The sequence below is a fragment of the Diceros bicornis genome, chromosome 17, assembly GCF_020826845.1.
Source record: "Diceros bicornis minor isolate mBicDic1 chromosome 17, mDicBic1.mat.cur, whole genome shotgun sequence".
In the NCBI taxonomy this organism is placed as follows: Eukaryota; Metazoa; Chordata; class Mammalia; order Perissodactyla; family Rhinocerotidae; genus Diceros; species Diceros bicornis.
This window is the reverse complement of record NC_080756.1, coordinates 12,224,083-12,241,443: the sequence shown is the minus strand read 5'-3', so window position 1 is coordinate 12,241,443 and position 17,361 is coordinate 12,224,083. Positions and strand designations below refer to the sequence as shown.

The 17,361-nt window shown below is 42.7% G+C and overlaps 1 protein-coding gene and 2 non-coding genes across 3 annotated transcripts; all 3 read right to left on the bottom strand.

The window, feature by feature from the left end:
* Window positions 1–212: 212 nt before the first annotated feature.
* On the bottom strand, window positions 213–7,133 carry ATP5F1B (ATP synthase F1 subunit beta). The gene is made up of 10 exons (XM_058557905.1): window positions 6,992–7,133; window positions 6,328–6,510; window positions 5,908–6,082; window positions 5,223–5,344; window positions 4,790–4,974; window positions 3,346–3,504; window positions 3,101–3,223; window positions 2,205–2,417; window positions 1,584–1,785; window positions 213–480 (listed from the first exon to the last, which is right to left on the bottom strand). Exons 1-10 carry the CDS (start codon window positions 7,116–7,118, stop codon window positions 383–385), a joined length of 1,587 nt encoding a protein of 528 aa, XP_058413888.1. The 5' UTR covers window positions 7,119–7,133; the 3' UTR covers window positions 213–382.
* LOC131416589 (small nucleolar RNA SNORD59) lies at window positions 5,065–5,135 on the bottom strand. The gene has a single exon (XR_009222609.1). It is a non-coding gene; the product is annotated as a small nucleolar RNA SNORD59 (small nucleolar RNA).
* LOC131416590 (small nucleolar RNA SNORD59) lies at window positions 6,184–6,258 on the bottom strand. The gene has a single exon (XR_009222610.1). It is a non-coding gene; the product is annotated as a small nucleolar RNA SNORD59 (small nucleolar RNA).
* Window positions 7,134–17,361: the final 10,228 nt, after the last annotated feature.

Genomic DNA, 17,361 nt, shown 5'->3' with positions numbered 1-17,361 from the left:
AGCTGAGGCCCTACTATTAAGATCACATCATCCACAGGAAGCCCCTCACAAGACCCACAGTTGTCCCTCAATCCAAGACCATGGCTATTCTTTTTTGATGACCCCATTTCAAACATATATGGCCTACTTTGTGCTACTGCTTCTTGTGGCCACTCTAAAATTATTAAAAACTTGTGTTGGTTGTGCTGTCAGTACCAGGAAAAACAGACAGATTCTGAGGGATGTACATTTTATTGGAAACCTTAAATACTCTTCGGACAGAACACAATGTCTTCAATCAAGGCTCTCACATGGCTTACAGAGAAAACTGAGATTTTGGGGTTAGGGGCAAGGAGAGGGACAGCACGGAGGACAAGCACTTAAGTTTGCCAAAAGGACCCCCTCACGAATGCTCTTCAGCCAGCTTATCAGCTTTTGCCACAGCTTCTTCAATGGGTCCCACCATATAGAAGGCCTGTTCTGGGAGATGGTCATATTCACCTATACGGGAAAAAAAATCCAGCAGGTGAGAAGTGGAGGGATATCAACTTTCTGCAGTGTGTACACACCTCACACTTGAGGCCACCCATCAGAATGTGATGAAGTCACATCATCTAAGAAATCTTTTCTTAACAAACTTCCCTCACAAATCCAATTTATAAGACATGATACAGTATGGATTAAGAACAAATGGTCTGGGCCGGCCCCGTGGCTTGGTGGTTAAGTGAGCGCGCTCCGATGCTGGTGGCCCGGGTTCGGATCCCGGGCGCACAACGAGGCACCACTTCTCCGTCCATCCTGAGGCCGAGTTCCACATACAGCAACTAGAGGGATGTGCAGCTATGACATACAACTACCTACTGGGGCTTTGGGGGGAAAAAATAAATAAATAAAATCTTAAAAAAAAAAAAAAAAAAGAACAAATGGTCTGGGGCAAGCCCGGTGGCGTAGCAGTTAAGCTCGTGTGCTTCGCTCCGGCGGCCCGGGGTTTGCAGGTTCGGATCCCGGGAGCGCACCGACGCACGGCTTGTCAAGCCATGCTGTGGCGGCATCCCATATAAAGTGGAGGAAGATGGGCACGCATGTTAGCTCAGGGCCAGTCTTCCTCAGCAAAAAAGAGGAAGACTGGCATTGGATGTTAGCTCAGGGCTGATCTTCCTCACACACACACAACAAAAAAAAACAAATGGTCTGGAGCCACATAACCTGGGTTCAAATTCTTGTTCTCTACTTTGCTGTGTGATATTGGGACCAGTTATTTTAAACTTTTCAGTGCTTTATTTGTAAAACAGGATAATAATGCTTTCCTTACAAGGATGTTGTAATTCACTTAGAAGAGCAGCTTGCACTGAAGGCACTCAGTAAGTGCTGGATATGACATAAGAATCAAGTAATACAAGCTTCACTCTTGTATTACTTGAGTATTTCCTAAATAAAATTGATGAGAAATAGCTTATTTTATTATTTACAAAATTATGTAACCAGGCACAATACACTTATAATTGCTTGCTGGTTGCTGGAATGGGAACAGAGCACAGCGAGCATTCAAGAGATTTCAGCTTCTCTGCCATTTTCCATTCAGCTTTATACCCACAAAATCTTACCTGCCAAAATCTGTTGGAATCCTTTGATGGTCTCTTTCAGGGGCACCAGCTTCCCCAAATGGCCTGTGAAGACCTCAGCAACCTGGAATGGCTGAGACAAGAAACGCTGTATTTTCCGTGCACGAGACACAGTCAACTTGTCTTCCTCAGAAAGTTCATCCATACCGAGGATGGCAATGATGTCCTGGAGGGATTTGTAGTCCTATGAGAAAACAAGAAAAGAGAGACCCAAGTAAATGTTCACATTTCTTTAATTTGGACAAAAACCTAAGGGTTAATACTACCTTACATTCACACCGAGCTTTGTACAAAGCATTTTAGTACCATACCTCACTTCATAAGCTAAACAAGTTAGTGGAGGGGATGTTACATACTCGGGGTCAGGAGTGCCCTCAGTTAAGATCAGTGTCTTCTTCTCCCTACTCCTAGTCTTGTGCTGTCAGAAAAAACTGGATTCCAAAGACTAAGCACCTGGAAACCCAAGAGACCTCATTAACACTCACTAAAAACTGCTGGTCTTATCCTTCTTTGCTCCAAAGCAAATCACACAAGTCCCCAGAAGATCTGGTCCTAAGATAGTCCCCAATTCCCTCTGTATGACTTTATGGCTGAAATACTCACCTGTAGGATCTTTTGCACCCCACGGGCAACTTCATAATGCTCTGTGCCAACAATGTTGGGATCCATGATGCGAGAGGTGGAGTCTAGAGGATCGACAGCTGGATAGATGCCCAGCTCAGCAATAGCACGAGACAGCACAGTGGTAGCATCCAAATGGGCAAAGGTAGTGGCAGGGGCAGGGTCAGTCAAGTCATCAGCAGGCACGTAGATAGCCTGAGGGGAGTCAAGAACCCATGAAGAGCAGCAAGAATCCAAGTATTCTACTTAAGCCATCCCCTTTCCTCACTTCTCATCATCTCACTCCATCTTCATAGCACTCCAGCCACCCCAAAAGAGGCTTCTTACCACCCCTAATTGCTGCTGAGTGAGCTTATAGATTATCTGGTCCCTCCAAGCTGTGATCAAAGAATTTCCACTGTCATTCTTTTGTTCTTCATCCTACATTTTAACTCTATTGTAGTGATACCCACTTTGAGAGTTAAAAAAAACAAAAACCTTGCACCACTACAATAGTTCACTAGGAAACGGAATCATGCAAGTTACTACAATCTAGACACGTTTTTAGATAATTTTACTACATACATCATCTATATATGTTTTAAAATTTGTAGTACATTCGTGCAGTATGTATTTAATGCTGTTTCCATCTCCAGACTCCCCTTCAGACTGGAAACCACTACTTTGTGATCTACATTTACATGTACACATTCAATTACTTTAGATAAGTGTTCCTGAACCTTTTAGGGTCTTTAACATGTACACACAGAATTTTACACATTATTTCAGGGAGCTCATGAACCCAGTTAAAAGCCTTTTGAGATATGTTACTTAAATTTTATACCTCTCTGTACATGCCTTTATACAAATTAGACTTTCACCCATTTAGTTGTTCTTACCTGTACAGAGGTGATAGATCCCTTCTTGGTGGTGGTGATTCTTTCCTGCATGGTACCCATGTCAGTGGCCAGGGTAGGCTGATAGCCCACAGCAGAAGGGATTCTGCCCAATAAAGCAGACACCTAAGAAAAAAAAAAAAAAAAAGAGTAAAAATAATAGTCTTAGGTGTCTACATCTTTAGCCTCACCTACATCATTCCATAGAAAGGTCAATGAACCAGGTCCTCTCAAGCACTCTCTCTTACCTCTGAGCCAGCCTGTGTGAAGCGAAAGATGTTATCGATAAACAGAAGTACATCTTGACCTTCTTGGTCTCTGAAGTATTCAGCCACAGTCAGTCCAGTCAGAGCCACCCGGGCACGAGCGCCAGGTGGTTCATTCATTTGACCGTACACCAGCGCTACCTGCAGTAATCATACACAATTCAAAAACCTTGCAGAGGCGTATGGAAGCCATATACCCAAGGTCCCCAAATCAAGAAAAACTACCAAAAAATCCTCCCCTTCAGAAGGTGTCAACGTTTTTTGTTCTCAAATTTTTTTCCCTTTTAGAGGTGCAGTTCAAAACAACATAAAAGACAGTTCTTAGATTACTGAGGAAAAATTCCTGTAGTAAGAAGGAAATAAACTATAAGTAAGTGACAGGCACAAAATTGGATTATCTGAGACATATGAACCACCTCCAACTCCCCCCAAAACTAGCTTTCAAATGATGGGACTATCTACCAAAAACATAGCCTGGAAATGTAATCTAATGTCAGAGAGGAAACCAAATGGTCATCAGTGAGCCAGAGGGCAACTCTGAAGGCCCTAATATGCGTCATAGATATGAAACATTCTTCATTCCTGGCTATTTAGAGAAAAAAAATTCAGTGGTATGCCTTTACACTTTCACCTGTTACCAGGAACAAATGGTTTTATTGTTAATGTATGTAGACTTTAAAGTTCTTCTTTTGTAAAACTTGAGGTTTTTGTATTTTTCTTTTTTCATAAGCTTTGTAGATTAGAATGGTGATGATGCTCATCATTGTGAACGTTTAAATGTGTTTGTGACTTGAACTAAAATAAGTATGCCATACTACTGTGAAATCTATGTAGTTAATCTCAATCAAGAAATCATTTTGGATCATTTAAAAACATTAATGGTATTCTCTTATAGTTTTACTAAGCTTTGCTGTAACAGTAATACTTTGGTTGTTTTAATTGATCTCAGCCATTTAAAAATGAAAATGATTTTCTGCTTTTTAGTTTGTGCAAGTAGCACTGAAGGGAGAAGCTTAGTGAAAGCTAATGTCAATAAGGGATAGACAAAGCAGTACATTGGGGAGCAGTGGGAATGGGAGTTCACATTTGAATAAACCATTGATGTTCTGTGAGACCAGAGTTGCTGTCTACATTTCATATAGATTCTGAATATATAGATTCTAAATACTCAAATATTCTGAGAAGGAATATTAATAATATCTTTGTCCTATGCTGATTTTTCCAAATAAATCTTTACAATCTTGGAAAAAAAAGAAAATGGTCATTAGTATATTAGAAGCTGGGGGGAACACACTGACAGAAATTTCCTTTGTAGGTCCTGGGACACTAAAATGAAAATATAAAACATGGCTTCAGCTAGCAAAGCACTCAACTGCAAGTTTCCTGGTACAACTACACTGTGGACATCAATCAACTCAATGCTCACCTTGGAGGTAGCATCTTTTAAGTTGATAACACCAGACTCAATCATTTCATGGTATAAGTCATTGCCCTCACGAGTCCTCTCACCCACACCAGCAAACACAGAGTAACCACCATGGGCTTTGGCGACATTGTTGATTAACTCCATGATCAGTACTGTCTTGCCGACTCCAGCACCACCAAAGAGGCCTGGGAGAGGTTGAAAAGAAAGAATACTCTCTGTGTTCTGTGTTCCCAAATAAGCAAACTTCAAAAAAATGTTTTTCTTTCCATCTTTTTCCTTCTCAGGAATGGCATCTGGCTTCAGCAAACTCAGAAGAACGAAAGTCAGAAGCTACTCATCAGCGAGGGATAGATCTCAGGACCCACTCATAACGTGGTAGGATTTTTTTCTTCCCACATTAGGTTTGGAAAATATGTACCCACCACTAACATACCAATTTTGCCACCCTTGGCATAGGGAGCCAGCAAATCCACAACCTTGATACCAGTGACCAGAATTTCCTGCTCCACGCTCATCTCCACGAACTCAGGAGCCTCAGCATGAATAGCAGCAAATCTGCAAAGGCAGAAGAGAAGAGTCATGTCTCTCCATCTTGTCGAAAGGTTCCTCTCAATTCTGAAGTATAACCCTTTACTCAGAGTCTCATCTCTTATAGAACATTCTAGACAAGGTGTCATCTGGCATCTACCCTGTTGTTCATCTACCCTATAAAGGGGATTTCATTATCTCAGGAAGCAATAATCCCATTCCCTGACAACTTTAACTGTCATAAAGATTTCCCTTTTACTGAGCCCTAACCTAATAGCACTTCTCCACATAACAACAGGAAATACAAAAGACCTGTAAGTTCTAGAAACCCCTCAATCTAAGCCACTGGTATTAAAACTCACTTAAATAATCAACTTGGGTCCTAAGTAGCAGGGTTTTTACAATCAGAACTTCTGCATCCTTAATTTTCTTCAAAAGAAACTGGATTGTGTGGTTTAAATAACTGAATATATCAGCATTTTAAGTATTCTCCGCAGGAAAATTCTGCTATACCAGGTGTCACCTTAAAGTATAAAACTGTAAGAAAAAGCAGTTTCTTTGTGTGTAGACGTAGCAAGAGGGATACTTACTGTTTGGTTTTGATGGGACCTCTTTCATCAATAGGTTCCCCAATGACGTTCATGATTCTGCCCAAGGTCTCAGGGCCAACAGGAATTTTGATAGGTGCACCAGAATCCAGGACTTTCTGGCCTCTAACCAAGCCTTCTGTACCATCCATGGCAATGGTTCTTACTGTGCTCTCACCTGCCAGATAAAGGCACTGCAGGGTTATCCATAAGAACAAGTTGGCTTCATGATATTTAATGAAATGTAGCTGGCATGAAAGGCCTAAGTCAACCAAGATTCCTTCTCAGTACCTAAATGGGGCTTCAGCAAACTCAGAAGAACGAAAGTCATTTTGATAAAATCATCATAGAAGGAAGACAGCCTGGTTTTTAGCATACTTGCACTAAACAAGCTCTTTACTATTCCTAACTAATTCTACTTACCCAAATGCTGGGCCACCTCCAAAACCAGCCTGGTCTCCCTGCCTTGCACTTCCAGGGCGTTTAGGATGGGTGGTAGTCCCTCATCAAACTGGACGTCCACCACTGCACCGATGACCGCCACGATGCGCCCGGTGGCGGCGCCTGCTTTCGGCGAAGGAGATGTTTGGGCTGCATAGTCTCTGGCTAACAGACAAAAACATATGGGAAGGAGCTGGGGTGAGGACGGTGAAAGGTCATCGGAAGCCCCCACTTGACCCACAAGGCCTGGTGACTTCAGGCCAGGCCCGGCCTCCTTCCGCTTGCACGGAAGGCGTGTCCAGAGGGAGGGCCACGCATGAACCGAGAAAGCGCCTGTACAATCTTCCCATCCTCATGCACAAAACCTCATTATTCGAGAGCTGGGTGCCCCCATTCCACCGGAAGGTCAATGCACCTGTCCACACTTCTCCGTCACACAGGGCCCCTTTTCCAAAATGAGACGGAATTAGATCGAAGAAAGCTCCCAAGGACGATCCGTTCTTTTTTGCCCCCCGTTAGAAAGCAGGGCACTGGCCCTGGCGTCCTTCTAGCACGACAGATCCCTGAGGCCCGAGCGACAATCAGCGCCCAGCTCAAGGTCATGGGGCAGCAGAAATGAATCCAGCTCCTAGAGGAAGACACTTACCAGGCTGCAGCGCTGCCGGGGCGGCCCGCAGTAACAGCTGAGCTTGCGGTAGCGGCGCTGACGGGCTGAGACCCCGCAAGGCCCCGGAGGCCGAGGCAGCGGCCACACGACCCACAAGACCCAACATGGCGGGGCCCGGGTGGAGACTGAGCGCCGCAACGCTCCCGGCGCCAAGAGCCCCGTAGTTGGGGCGAGGCCTACTCTGCAGTAGGCACGTCCATTGGATGAGTCTGCTGCCCATCACTCTCAATGCTGCCCCTATAGGTTAATAATCTCTCGTCTCCTCAACCATTGGTCAAAATTGGTGCTAATCTGAAATTCTTTTTTATTGGACATTGTGAGGCTCGGTGCAACCCTCAGAGCCTCGAAACATAATTGGACAACAGGGATGTCAATTGGAGAGAGTACTTAGCGGAACTACGTTTAGGAAAGGGGCTGAGTTCCTGTCAGGAAGCACGTGGGCTATATTTGGTGTCCTTGGGCTCTCTCCTTAGATAGGACCTTGAGCTGGGTGACAGTCGCGGGGGCGGGGGTTGGGAAAGTGGTAGTGTCGTGAAGCACCACGGACAGTGACCTTGGCGAAGTCAGTAGCCTTCTCTAGAGTGAAAACACGGTTTTCTTTCGCAGCAGTGAGGTTGGAAGCTTACAGGCAGCTCAGCAGGTCAGGAATCCGGACAGAATCTATATATCTCTTAAAGATGTACAATGAAAGGAACTAACGTAACCTGTCGTTTAACAGATGTGTGCTAGGCATTGAGAAGAGGAAGATAAAGAAGATTTAGGACCTCCCTTTTAAAGACAGATGAGCAAACAATGCAATAAAGTGTGATGGGTCCTGGTTAGTATAGGGTAATATGGGTACGTGAAGGAGGAGGGGATAAATTGGTGTCACCTAGAGATGTAGGGAAATTGCCTCAAAGTTGAAACCGGCAAACAGCCATTGATGATTAAGCAGCTAGTAACTATGGGGGATTGAAATTTGCCAGCTCAGAATATGTCTCTGCCTGAATGACATTTTGGCCCCCACTCCCACTAACTAACCCAAGGAATTTGGGATGGGAGGCCTGCCCCCAGAATAGGCCATCACCATAGACACCTCTGGTGTCTGGATGGGTCCATGCTAAGCCCATTCTTACTTCTGGTTACCCTTTAAGAGAGACATTTATGTTGGAAAAGAAAATCTCCATCTGTAAAGGTAACTTCTTCCCTGTACCAGGAAGAAGCGGGAGATGGCCTTACCTAGAAACTTATCAGAACAGAAGATGAGGACTTAAATCTGCACGATAAACTTACTCATTGTTAACTGTGCTGTTTGGGCAATATGCTATCTGACTCCCACTAGGTTCCTATAGATGACATCTCCCTGGAGCCTGGGTCACCATGGTAATGGATGTTTGAGTTATTTTTTCAGGAACTGAACCCCTTCTCCACTTCAGGCCAGATTGAGACCACCAACCCATCAACCCAGCCCTTTTGACGGCAAGGGGTTGGAACTCCACCCTCAGGACATGCTAATGCCGCCATTCTGTGAAGACGTGTCCTATGAAGAGACATGAAGGCTGACTACGCTTGCGCAGATCATCAATTACCTCATCTCTCCTCACCTCCAATCATTTCAGACCACCGTGCCCCCTTCCCCATAAATACCCGAGTCCCTATTTTCGGAGGGGCGGATTTGAGACTTGTTCTCCCGTTTTCCTCACTTGGCTGCCTTGTGATTAAACCCTCTCTCTCTGCAATCTCATCGTCTTGGTGATTGGCTTTCTGGGCGGTGGGCAAAAACGGACCTGGTGCGGTAACAAAGTGGAGGCGGTTGATAGATCTGTTGTGAAAAGTGAGTAGAAAACCCTAGGGTAAAGTGGGAAGGAAGAATATTCCAAGCACACCTTTGCATGAAACAGCATGTCCCTTTTGTGGAACTGCAGGTGAGGAAGGTTGGAGGTGAGGAAGGGAAAAAAAGAGGGTAGTAAAGAGATGAGTAGAGAGAAGCAGGGGCCAGGTCTTGGGGCTTTGGATGGTAGTGGTGGCTGGGCAGACGTAGGTGTGTGGAAGTGTTCCTTGAGTATGGGAAATCATAGAATAAACAGGGCATCCTTTTCTGTAGTATTGATTTTATTCAAAGCTATTGGGGGGTGGGATAAGGGAGACCCTTAATCTTTCTATTAGAACAAACAAGGCTATATGGAGTATTTTAACATGGAGCTACCTCCCCAGACTTTCTCCCACCAGCCCACTTTAGTTCTCATGTGTCTGCACGATTGGGAAAAAGTTTCCTACTGTTTGGCAGTGTAGAGCTATCAAAGGATTTAAAGGAGAAAACAGAAACAGAAGAGAATGTTAAATTTGAAGTGCCTATGCTAATCTTGCTTAGTAGGAGGGAAAGAACCCAAGAAAACAGCAACACGTATTGTGCAGGTAGAGAAAAATGAACCAGTAAAGGAAGCAGCGAGAAATAAGGACCAAAGAACCGAGTGTTAAGAATCAAGGAAAGAGAATGTTAAGGAGAAAGTGGTCAATAGTACAGTAACAATCACATAAACATCCTATAAAATGAGGGCTGAAAAGAACCAACTGGATTTGGCAACTAGGAATTCATTCTACGGTGAAGTGGAGTCAAAGGTAATTTCAATAGGCTGCACTGTAACACACGATATACATTTTTGATTTGTGATCTGTGCTCTTTTCCGTTACACTGGGCAGCAACCCAGTTTATAGAGACCTATATATATATATCTATATATTTTTTTTTTCTTTTGGAAGATTGGACCTGCACTAACATCTGTTGCCAATCTTTCTCTTTTTCTTTTTTCTCCCCAAAGCCCCCATACATAATTGTGTATCAGAGTTGCAGAGTTGTAGCTCTGCTATGTGGGACGCCGCGTCAGCATGGCTTGATGAGTGGTGAGTAGATCCGTGCCCAGGATCCAAACTGGCTAACCCTGGGCTGCCAAAGCGGAGTGCACAAATTTAACCGCTATGCCACCAGGCCGGCCCCGAGACCTATATATTTTTCATTTGCCTCCCCAGAGCTGAAGTTTCTGTAGCTATGCTAGGATACTCCTTTACAGTATTGCTACTGGAGTCAAGACTGGGTTAAAATCTTGTTTTTGCCACTTACTAGATGTCATTGGTCAAATTATTTAAAATCTCTGGACATTATTTTCCTCATCTACAAAAGAGATAAAATGGGTATAATCTCACAGGGTTGTTTTGAGAAGTAGATTAATACATGACAGAAGCGTTTAGAACAATGCAACATATAGTTAGCACTGTTTTAATATTTTTACTTACTATTTACTCAGTGTTAAGATCCTTTGGTTTTGTATCACCAATTTTGGTCTTGGCCAAAATTTTATTAACCATCAAACACATTTAAACTGACACTTCACTTAATCCGGGTGTCAAAGTAAAGATTGTCACATAAATTTTCAGCTAAGTGAAGCTCCATCACTTTTTGCAATGTATTATACATTTTTGTCCTTTTAGCAGATTACAGTATCAAGTAATTTAACTTTTTCTTGGACATTTGGGTTATCATTAAACAAATCGTTATATCACATTGCAATGCTAAATGCTTTCAACGTTACTGAGGTGGATGTATAGAGCTATTTCTCCCTTGTGTTAAGTTTCTGACCTTCTTATTTTTCTAACTCCTTTGCTGTCAACGTTTGCCCTCAGCAACATCTTGTCGTCTTCTGAAATCAGATAAACCTGCTAAATTTATAATACTGTCTAAAATAACGGGACCGGTCCCGTGGCTTAGCGGTTAAGCCTGCGCACTCCACTACTGGAGGCCCGGGTTCGGATCCCGGGTGCGCACTGACGCACCGCTTCTCCGGAGATGCTGAGGCCACGTCCCACCTACAGCAACTAGAAGGATGTGCAACTATGACATACAACTATCTACTGGGGCTTTGGGGGAAAAAAAAAGAGGAGGAGGATTGGCAATAGATGTTAGCTCAGAGCCAGTCTTCCTCAGCAAAAACAGGAGGATTAGCATGGATGTTAGCTCAGGGCTGATCTTCCCCACAAAATAAATAAATAAATAAAATAAAATAAAAGTAAATAGGGCAAGCCCAGTGGTGTAGTGGTTAAGTTTGGCATGCGCTGCTTCGGCAGCCCAGGATTCTTAAGTTTGGATCCCGGGTGCAGACCTACACCACTCATCAAGCCATGCTGTGGCACCATTCCATATACAAAGTAGAGGAAGATTGGCACAGATGTTAACTCAGGACCAATCTTCCTCACCAAAGGAAAAAAAAGTAAATAAACTAGATTAGCTTGGGTGGAGATAGGCAGACAGGCCTTAACAATCTTTCTGAACAAATAATGTCATCTATTTTAGAGTTCTGACATGTTTTGGTCCTATTTCATATTTCTTGATTCCCATATAGCCCAGCTAATATTTCATGCAAAATACAATCTACTTTTCATGGGATGATAGGAATCGCAAAGACCTAACCTGGCTTCTTACTTGAAGTTAATTCCAAATGACTGATCCCATAATTTATGACTGAAAACCTTACCAATTTTATCTTAAAGTGAAAATTGCATTTTCCACCAACTCATTTTACTGCCACCCACAATGGTCATGCCCCACCTTCTTCCAGTACTCTGGTAATTGGCAGAATGTCTTCGTCTCTACCACCTTTTTTCTTTTTTTTGTTGAGGAAGATTGGCCCTGAGCTAACATCTGTTGCCAATCTTCCTCTATTTTGTATGTGGGGCACCGCCACAGCATGGCTTGATGAGTGGCGTGTAGGTCTGCGCCCAGGATCAGAACCCACGAATCCTGGGCCACCGAAGTGGAGTGTGTGAATTTAATCACTATGCCACAGGGCCGGCCCCTCTACGACATTTCTTGACAATCATCTTGGGTGATTTCAAATTTCATGAAAATAATCCATTCAATACTCCAACTTCAGAGTTCTTTCATCTCTTCTATTCCAATTACAGTTATGCACCGAATAACAATGTTTCGGTCAATGACAGACTGCATATACCACAGTTAGTACCATATAGCCTACGTATGTTGTAGGCTGTACCATCTAGGTTTCTGTAAGTACACTCTATGATGTTCGCACAACAAAATTGCCTAATGACACATTTCTCAGAACATGTCCCTGTAGTTAAGTGATGCATGACTGTAGTTTCACTTTCACATTTAAGCATCCTACTCCCCTGTCATTCCCAACTTCTATCATCCTGAAGAGTTCGACCCTAGAAATCTAATATTCTTTAGTCAGACCACAATTCTGGTGTTTTCTTTTTTTAAATTTTTATTTATTTTTTCCCCCAAAGCCCCAGTAGATAGTTGTATGTCATAGTTGCATAGCCTTCTAGTTGCTGTATGTGGGATGCGGCCTCTGCATGGCTGGAGAAGCGGTGCGTCGGTGCGCGCCCAGGATCCGAACCTGGGCCGCCAGCAGCGGAGCGCGAGCACTAAACCGCTAAGCCACGGGTCCGGCCCATGGTGTTTTGGTTTTAACACAAGTAATACATGAACATATTCTAGGTATACAGGATTTGAACAAATCTTTCCACCACTACCCCCAAAATCTCTCTCCCCTTCCCAGAAATAACCACTAAAAAACATTTTGCACATACCTTTCACTTTCTATTCATTCCATATACACATAACATACACATTCCCATTTTTTAAAAACCTCAGTGGAAGCACACTACAGAAAACTTAAGTTTTCTGATCTTTATGTTTTAGAGAACTTTCTGTGTCAGTAGATTTAGGTTGACTTTATTGATCATGACTGCACACTATGCCAGAAGAATGTGTCATCTTATTTTACTACAGTAACGATCATTTGGATTGTTTCAAATGGCTATTACATGCAATACTGAATTAAAAAAACCTTGTACACATCATTGTGTACACCATCTAATATTTCTTTAACATAGATTTCTAGAAATATTGGTTTAAAATTATGTTCATTTAAATGAGTTTCTGCCAAATGGCCTTCTACAACCATCTTGCTAATTTACTAGGTTCCCAGAATCCTTGCCAAAACTTTTTAAAATGTGGCTAATGTTAAATGAATGGAATTATTTCATTGATTGAATTTGCATTTCCCTAACTTCTACTAAAATGGAATACTTTCATGTTTATTGGCCATTTGTATTTCTTCAGTGAATTACCTGATCCTATCTTTTGCCCATTTTTCTTCCTATTGGGTTATGATTAAGTACTCTTCAAAGCGTTAAGTATGTTGTAAAAATTTTCTTCTAGTATGTCACTTATCTTTTAATCTAACTGTATCTTTTGACCTAATTTTTCTTTTTCTTGGTGAGGAAGACTAGCCCTGAGCTAACACCTGCTTCCAATCCTCCTTTTTGCTGAGGAAGATTGGCCCTGGGCTAACACCTGTGCCCATCTTCCTCTACTTTATATGTGGGATGCCTGCCACAGCATGGCTTGATAAGCAATGCATAGGTCCACATGCAGGATGCAAACCTGCGAACCATGAGCCGCTGAGGCAGAGCATGCTAACTTAACCACTATGCCACCAGGCTGGCCCCTGACCTAAGTAATTTTTAATGTCAGACATTAACTTTTCCTTTGAAGCTTCTCGATTTCGTATCATGCTTGGAAGGATTTTCCCCTATCATTACTAAGAATTTGATTAATGAATATTTTTTTCCAGTGAGTAAACCAGGATCCACTTGCGTCTAAATCTGCACTATTCACTACGGTAATCACTAGCCATATGGGGTTATTTAAATTTAGTAAAATTAAAAATTTTCTCAGTTGCACTAGCCACATTTCAGATCTTCAACAGCTCTGTTGCATCTGCTGTATCAGACAATGGAGATACAGCACATTTCCTTTGTTAAAAAAGTCACACTGGACAGGGCTGACACCTCAGCAGGACCAACTGACTCAATCTGCATTTTATTACTTTGCTGAGGAAGATTTGCCCTGAGCTAACATCTGTTGCCAACACTCCTTTTTGCTTGAGGAAGATTCGCCCTGCACTACTTTGTGCCAATCTTCCTCCATTTTTTATGTGGGTTGCCGCTACAGCATGGCCGTGGATGAGTGGTGTAGGTCCGTGCCCAGGAACCGAACCGGGGCCGCCAAAGCAGAGCACGCAGATCTTAACCACTAGCCCATGGGACCGGCCCCATAATCTGCATTTTTAGATCTAAAACAGTTGTCAAACTTTGGCACACATCAGAATCACCTACAGGGCTTAAGGCAGATCACTGGACTCTACTCTCAAGTGTCTGATTCACTACGTCTGTTTGGGGGCCCAGAATTTATATTTCTAACAAGGTCCTAGGTGAGACTGATGCTGCTAGTCTAGGGACCACACTTCAGAAACCATTCTCTCAAGCATCAGTTAAATTGTAAATCCCTGGGCCTCACGTGCACCTACTATAGCCTATTTCAGGGTTGGGACCTAGGAATCCACATCACCACAGAGCCCTATGATTTTTTTTTCTTTTGTGAGGAAGATCAGCCCTGAGCTAACATCCATGCCAATCCTCCTCTTTTTGCTGAGGAAGACCAGCTCTGAGCTAACATCTATTGTCAATCCTCCTCCTCTTCCCCCCCACCAAAGCCCCAGTAGATAATTGTATGTCATAGTTGCATATCCTTCTAGTTGCTGCATGTGGGACGTGGCCTCAGCATGGCCGGAGAAGCGGTGCCTTGGTGCGCGCCCGGGATCAGAACCCCGGCTGCCAGTAGCGGAGCGCGCGCACTTACCCGCTAAGCCACGGGGCTGGCCCCCCATGATTTTGATAGTTTGAGAACCACTGAGTTCAAGATGAGCCACTGGGCTATACAAATAGGGAAGGAACTACAGCTACAAGACTAATTAGTTGTGAGAACAGAGTAAGAACAATAGTTGAGGGACAGGCGTACTCCTCATGGAGACTGTTAAGTTGTGGGGGAAGCAGCTTTACAGTTCTCTCACTCCTAAACTTACGATCACGATGAGATACAGCCATGGGAATTAGTTGCTAAGTAGAGCTATGGAAGTGAAGGTCATTGGTTTTGAGGCTAAGAAATTTAGGATAGAGTTCTGAATAGGTTCTTCACATAAACAATGAAATTATCCAGGCTGACAATACAAGTGTTAAGAGCAAAGCAAGACTGGGAGTTTCTTAAATGAGTTGTCACCAAACCCCATTTCACCACCTACATATCTCTTGTCTCTCCAGGTCTCACTGCCAGTGCCAAAGTTGACCCCTTTGCCTTTTACCATTTGAATTACTGCACTAACTCATTTCCCTCCCTCCAGACCCACTCACGCTATGGCATTCCTGAAATGTATTTATTCAACAAGTATTTACTGAGTCTTCACCACATGTCAGGTGCTTTCCTAAGGGCAGGTTTAGTGGTGATATACATCCTTCACTCTTCTGGTAGGAACAGACATCTAACAACTGATAATCAAGTGTAACGTTTAAATTAAGTCCACAGGACTGAAAAGCATATACAAGGATAAAATAATAATTTAGTGGTTACAGTAGGCCTTACACAAGATATCTGCCTCCACCTCTCCTTCCCAGCCTCGATGTCCTTAAGTTTGGTAAAATGCTGGGTGAGCCATGGGTAACAGCATTACTAGATGTTAGCATACAAGTGAAGTTCAGTATTACTGGTTTGTCAAAAGAATTCCTACTAAACAGAAATTAAAACTAGCCCACAACTAAACTGGTAAATAAACCCTTCATGCTACTGTATCAACTAATTGCCTTCCCCTCTTCCTTGGAGGTAACTTAACAGTTTAGGAAGTTGAATATAGCACCTTTAGCACTACTTATCAAAATGGACACACTATGAGAATAGATCCTGTCACCCCATTCAAACTTAAAAACTCACCCAAGTGATCCTCTCCCCAATAAGTCTTTAAAGCAATAGTAATTAGAGTTCAGATTTGAGATACAAGGGCAAACAGTTCTCCTGAAGTTTTCACCTATTGTTTCATCTTTCAGCATGAAATACTCAAGTTAGGGGGATCAGGTACCATGCACAAGCTTTAGCACCTGACCAAGCAATAACGGTTAATGAAATCTCATTCAAGTGTTTGAACACAAACTTTAAAAACTCTAAGAATCTTAGGAGACAGGATGGAATTGGAAATCCATCAAGCTATACTTTCTTAATTGTATAGCCTAACGGCTGGAAGTAAGCCAATGAATTTCTAATGAATCTTTAACTTCCAGAAGTGACATACAAAAATAGTTTTTCAAGAGAATGAAACTAAAACTATAAGAGTGTTTGAAATTTTTAGAAGATTTCCCCTGAAGCTAACAACTACGCTACTTATCAGTCATACTGATACCTCTGGCATGTGCCAGAGAAAAGAGACCAAGTTTAAAATAATTTTTTTTTTTTTGTAAGGGAGATCAGCCCTGAGCTAACATCCGTGCTAATCTTCCTCTTTTTTGCTGAGGAAGACAGGCTCTGAGCTAACATCTATTGCCAATCCTCCTTTTTTTTTTCCCCCCCAAAGCCCCAGTAGATAGTTGTATATATCATAGTTGCACATCCTTCTAGTTGCTGTATGTGGGACGCAGCCTCAGCGTGGCCAGAGAAGCGGTGCGTCGGTGCGCACCAGGATCCGAACCCCGGCCGCCAGTAGCGGAGCGCGTGCACTTAACCGCTAAGCCACTGGGCCGGCCGTAAAATAATTTTTAAAAAGTACAGAAGTTCAAACATACCTCCCAATGTGAAAAAATCTAGGGCTTTGAGGAAATTGCATTCCTTTAATAGGACCAGAACCCAAGTTAATCTTCTGTAACATTAACAAAACAGAGTTGAATGCCATGTGTTACTATGCCCAGGGCCCTTGGAAGGTAGGAAGATTTTCTAGTTGTAGCATTAAGAAAATGGTTTTGAATATCATTGTGAACAGTCATATACTTAACAAGGGAAGCAAAAAGATTGTTTTCCCTTCTAAATCCCCATAATACCCTATGCATATCTATTACTGCATTTCCCCCAACTATCAAGTTTTTGTTCAGTGTTTGTCACCTGGCCTAGCCTGTGAGCTCCCTGGGCATAGCAATTACCTGAAAGATTAATCTTTGTATCCCCAGCACTTAACAGTGCCTGTAACACAGGTCCTTAACGTCGGACATAAAAAAGTGCTGAAATATAAAGCATTTTTATGCTAACACAAACACACAGAAACTGGAGGGAATGAAAACTGCCAAAATGCAGAAGCTCAAAGATTTAGAGGAGGACAACACATTTAGTTTTATTTCAATCAAATCACAACACTTTCTTTTCCAACTGCTGCAAAGTGCATCTACAATATTCTATTACAGATCCACTTTTAAAAGGTTTCCTGTGACATTACAGCAAGCCTCTTTTTTCAAACAGAGGAATATCCCCAAATTCT